Genomic DNA, 5701 nt, shown 5'->3' with positions numbered 1-5701 from the left:
CAACTTGACATTTTTTCTTTAGTTGGAATTACCAAATGCTCACTTTAAATTTACTATAGCATCCTAACACCATGTCTTTTGTCTAATGACCAAACGCTTGATTTAGGTTTATGGGTAGAATGGATGCGTGAGGGGGGTCATTACCCGGAGGAACGATCTGAAAAGGCGCGAAATAGCGAGCCCGAGCACAGGCGTATGGCTTTTGGGAGCAAACCCGCTTCTGAGGGCTACCACAGGGGGCTACCACAGGGGGCTACCACAGGGGGCTACCACAGGGGGCTACCACAGGGGGCTACCACAGGGGGCTACCACAGGGGGCTACCACAGGCCGCCACCACCCCCCCGCCCAGGGCCGCGGCAGAGGCAAAGGAAGGGCCCAGCTGGGCAGCAGGGGCCGAGGGCCCGCCAGCCCCGCCGGGGTTCCCCTCACACCCGGGCCCGCCGCCGGCGCTCGGAAACGCGTCACTCCCCGCGCCGCGCCCCCGCCCCACCGGGCGGTGCGTGACGCCATCACGGCGCGCTGCGGCGTGTGCAGTTGCCGCTGTCGCCCGCGCGGCCCCGCCGGTGCCCGCCCGCAGCATGGCCGCGGCAGGGGAGCCTGCGCCGTCCGCCCCGCCGCTGCCCGCCGCCGCGGTGCCCTCCTTCGCCGTGGCCCGCGGCCTGGTGGGGCGCCGCTACTCCTGCCTGGTGGTGGCGCCGCACCGCCGGCACGTCGCCCTGGCGCCGCGCTACCTGGGCCGCAAGCGCAGCGGCATCCGCGCCCAGCTCGACGCCGAGCTCCTGCGCTACTCGGAGAGGTGCGGCCGGCGGGCGGCTCGGGGCGGGCCTCGGGCCTCAGCCCGCCGGGGCCCCGCGCCGCCGCCTGGGCCCGCCGCGGCCGGGGGAGCGCTCGCCGCCCCGCCGGGTCTGCCTCCGGCCTAACCGTTAACGGTGCCCCCTTCTCCTTCCAGCCTTCAGGGCGTGCCGCTGGCGTACGACAACATCAAGGTGGTGGGCGAGCTGGGGGACATTAACGACGAAAAGGGGTTCATCCACCTGAACGTCGAGGCGGATTTCGTCATCTTCAGCCCCAAGAAGGGGAAAAAGCTGGTGGTGCGTAAACGCGCTGACGTCTCACGGGGCATTTCTTTTTATAAAGTAATCGAAGCTTGGCTTATCTCCGTCATCAACAGAGGTCTGGGACATGGGGTGGAGTTATGTTTTACTTTGTAACACTGGCTTATGCGTGTACGAGTAGTTCACGGTAGTTTGTTAGCAGTGCGTGGTAGTAGATCTTGCTTTCGTCTATCTGTACTGGCCCTGTATTTATCAAACTTCTACATAATATGTATTGTTAACATATTGTGTTACGTATTATTAAATACTTCAGAATTTTGAATATCATATCCATGCTTCTTTCTGAAGAGCTGATAATTCTCAAACAGGTATGCATGTTCTTATTTAATAGTAACAGGAGTATTTAGGATGCTCATATGAGTTTAGTTCCTTCAAGTACAAGAGCAGTACATCACGTTGAAGGCTACCTTTCAGTAAAAAGAGATGTATGGCTCACAGAACAGCTTTAAGCTTGTTAAGACCCTTGCATCAGTATTTGTGGGGAAAAATAGGTTGAGAGTTGGCTTACATTCATTTGTGTGCTGTACCTTTTGCAGCATAGCTTATGTCTTAAGAAATTAATGTGTCTTCTTGCTAGGAAGAGAATGGAAAAACCCTCAGCCTCTCAGTCACCCTTGGGGAGAACAAAGGTGAATAGCATTTGATGTACAAGCGTGTCAGAAACCCACTGAATGGAGTACTTGAAAGCCTTTTAGGTGTCATCTGTATCTTTAGCTGCTAAGTAGTGCTGTGCCACTGTGAATGCTGTTTTAGGCAAGTAAATCAAACTTTAAATGGCTTTAAAACGAAGTTGATGGCTGTAGTGTGGGGAAAGAGTTACCAGTTTTATTCAGATACTCACTGTGGCTATGTTTTGGTGTCATGGCTTGTATCCAGAACTGTGTGGCCAGCAGGACAAGTGATTGTCCCCCTATACTCAGACAGTGGTGAGGCTGCACCTTGAATACTGTGTTCAGTTTTGGGGCTGTCACTTCAAGAGGAATGTAAAGGTGCTGGAGCATGTCCAGAGAAGGGCAACAAGGCTGGTAAAGGGTGTAAAGAATATCTTAGAACAAGCAGCTGAGAGAACTGGGGCTGTTTAATCTGGAGGAGTCTCAGGGGGGATCTTACTGCTGCCTACAACTACCTGAAAGGAGTGGGCAGGTGGGGGTGGGTCTCTTCTCCCAGGTAATTAGTGACAGGACAAGAGGAAACAGATTCAAGTTGTGCCAGTGGAGGTTTAGATTGATAATTAGGAAAAAATTCTTCACTGAAAGGGTTGTCAAGCATTGGAACAGGCTGCCCAGGGAGGTGATAGAATCACCATCCCTGGAAGTATTTAAAAAACATGTAGATGCAGTGCTTAGCGACATGGTTTAGTGATGGACTTGGCAGTCCTGGCTTAACGGTTGAACCTGATGATCTCAGAGGTCTTTTGCAACCTAAATGATTCTATTATTATGCAGATACAGGTTGAGTTCTATTTTTGGAGGAGTTGTATGAAGAGTTTACAGGAATAGCGTTGATTTTAGTGAAGAAGAGTTAGCTTATTTGCTGGATAAATTGACTCCATAAATTGCGCATAAACTCTTGTTGAAAAGTGCCCATATATGAAATTAAATTTATATCATAGGCATTTAAAGGAATGATCTTTCTATAACTTCATATGACCTTTTTTTTGTTTGTCTTTTTAGGGTGTAATTAATAAAGTGGCCCCTAGTCATATTGGCTGCCTGATACATGGATGCTTCAACGCTTCTATCCCTAAACCTGAACAAATGTCAGCTGCACAATGGCAAGAGCTGGGGTTAAAAACAGGGGATGAACTGAAGTTTCAAGTATTGCACTTGGATTCTGATGCAGCTGGGGTGTTTTTCATTCGAGGAGGACTTACTAAAAGCAGGTATTGTGACCTACTAGAGAATATTTTCAACTGTTTGCATTGGTTTGTTACAAGCTAAATGATTTGAATTAACATCTTAATCTTCAAGCTTTCTTATTTTTACGCAAACCCATGACTATATATACCCTGTTTTAGTTATCCTAAACTAAACTTCCTAGTGTTAGTTCTCATATGAAAATTTTCTCTGGAAAAATAAAAATAGATCTTTGTTTTTTCTTAGATTTAAAAATCTTGGTGTGCTGACCTGTGAACTGTTGATTGTGTATGTAATACGTGCTCAAAATAGCACCCCCAGATGTCTAGAGTAGCTGTGTTAGTGAATGTGCACAGGCTTTTCAAGTGAAAACTGTCCAGTTCCTGAAAACGGTGTTCATGTTGGTGTTTGCCCACACAGGTGCGCACATTCCATAATCACAAATCATTACATGTGGATGGTTTAAATGCTTGCTAAAATGTAGGAATATAAAAGATGATACAAGAAAATGCATCACCTTCCTCCTTTTGCTTATGCCTCCTTTTAGAGCAGCTTCCTAAAAATCTTATTAGTGATTAAAAGTTTGTTCAGATTGATTTTTAGATGGTCATTTGCTGAGCAGTGTTTTTTTCTGCCAATGTGCTTATGTTTTTAATTAAATGTACAATGTGACTACTACTGGAAAAATCATAATATTTTTTGTTTGATTTTTCTTTTTTAATCTGGAAGGATGCTCTAAATTGTTTCAGTGAACTTACAATGAAAGTTAACAATGTTGTCCTCAGTGCCTCTGGGGACATCTCCATGCCTTTTAGCTGCATGCTTTCCATATTTGTCTTTCTAGACATTTTCTCCAGTGCTCTCAGTTGCAAGGTACCTGCTGGAGTTTTTTATTTTGTTTGGGTGGGTTTTTTTCTTTTTTTGCCTTTTCTGGCATCACCTTTGTTTTAGCTGTGTAGACTTTAGCAAGGTAGTTGCTTGGTAAAACCAGCAGTGTGTCTCATGTATGACTGAATAGGCTGTTGACTGTGCATGTTTGTGAAAAACGTAAAAATAAAAATTACTACACAATGTGTAAGTAGGAATTAGTGTATGAAGGCGTACAAGGAAAGAGGGAATATCAAAGTGGTCTGTACAGCATTTTAGAGAAAAAAATTAGCCTTGGATTTGAAAGAGAATATTGATTCTGCAGTAAGAAGGAAGCTCATCGGGTAACAGAAATTACCCTAAAATACCCTGAAATTATTAAACCGGCTTTATGATTTTCTGTAGCTACAGTATCATGTTCTCCAGCTGGTTTTTTGCAAATGCTTATCTTTTATCTACTTGATGTAAATAAATACTGTGTGAGGGACAGTTAGATATCTCCACTTCAGCTTATTTTGTGTATTTCTTTACAGCATGAAGCCCAAACAATCTGAGACTATCACTGGCAGTGCAAATGGAGATGAATTTCAAAATCTTGACTACCAGGAGAATGGCTTCAATGACTCTGGGGGAGGTAACATCACAGAGGAGCCTCTAGGTGAGACAGATAACACTGGGAGAGAGAACACAGAAGAGCAAAGTGTTGGTGCTGTGAATGGATTATGTGATGATAAAAAGAAGAAGAAGAAAAAGAAAAAGTGTAAGCAAGAAGAACAGGGACTTGTATTGCCTACTAGTGACTCCAGTGGTTACCAAAGTGACCATAAACAGTCAAAGAAAAAGAAAAGAAAGCATTGTAATGATGTTGAAGAAAGTAAATTATCTCAGCTGTCAAAAGAACCCAAAGCTAAAAAGAAAAGGGACTGAAGTCTGAAGTGCTTTTCCTGAATAAGATTTCCGATGTTTTTGATAAGGTTCCAATAAAAGCCTGTTTTCAAAATGTATGTGTATATTGCTTTACTGCTGCTCTGCCAGGTGGGATGATGTTTGTGTGTATATGCACACCAACAGCTTTAAAGGCAGGAGCTTTTAAAGAAGTGATAGGAAGAATGTGATAGAAGCAATATCTATCTTTTATTTATGGGAAAATAAGACGCCAGAAGAACAGTGGAATGCAATTACAGGAACACGTGCATCACCTCTGTGTCTGCTTCTTGGTTCCACGCATTTACTACTGGTTACCATGTAGCCATGGTAAAACCCAATGATCTTTGCTATTCTTTATTCCATCTTTTGCTTCTCAGTGCCTTAATTTTATTAGACTAGATTAGGCTTACCTTTGAGGTTCTGGAACATACACCTGAATTTTCAGGGGCTGAGAAGAGATACTATTTTTTAAATTTTATTTTATTGTAGTAAGGAACTGTGAATGCCTGTGAATGAAACTACAGCCTGATTTAAAGGTTAAGCAAACTCGAGCATCTTGGATCTTTCAGAACACCTTCCGCAGTACTCTAGGGTATGATCAGTTGATTCAGAGCAAGCAGGGAAGATGGGAGAAGATTAATTAATCTAGTGTAATGAAGTACCACTTACAGGTTACAATACTACTGAGATACAGGCTGATAAAGCAGTTGGTAATGGGACGTACTGTAGTAACTTTCATTTTTTCACATCAAGTTCACTGACTTCACAGTTTTCTTTTAAAAACAAAAAAAAAACAACAAACAAAACCCCTGAAGTGCAACTCCCAACTTTTTGTGCTAGTTGTAACTTTCAAGTACTGCTCTCTAGCATAGCGGGTACCTACCGTCAGTATTTTCTAAAATGTTGGAATTGGTGTTAGTGGAAAGTTCCGACAA

At 44.3% G+C, this 5701-nt stretch overlaps 1 protein-coding gene across 1 annotated transcript; it reads left to right on the top strand.

Annotated features, from left to right (window-relative positions):
- Positions 1-554: 554 nt before the first annotated feature.
- Positions 555-4839, top strand: POLR1F (RNA polymerase I subunit F). The gene is made up of 4 exons (XM_037386819.1): positions 555-797; positions 951-1092; positions 2790-2998; positions 4373-4839. The coding sequence occupies exons 1-4, from the start codon at positions 580-582 to the stop codon at positions 4764-4766; spliced, it is 963 nt and encodes a 320-aa protein (XP_037242716.1). The 5' UTR covers positions 555-579; the 3' UTR covers positions 4767-4839.
- Positions 4840-5701: the final 862 nt, after the last annotated feature.

Source organism: Falco rusticolus, chromosome 4 (genome assembly GCF_015220075.1).
Source record: "Falco rusticolus isolate bFalRus1 chromosome 4, bFalRus1.pri, whole genome shotgun sequence".
Classification (NCBI taxonomy): Eukaryota; Metazoa; Chordata; class Aves; order Falconiformes; family Falconidae; genus Falco; species Falco rusticolus.
This window is presented reverse-complemented; position numbering and strand designations above follow the sequence as displayed.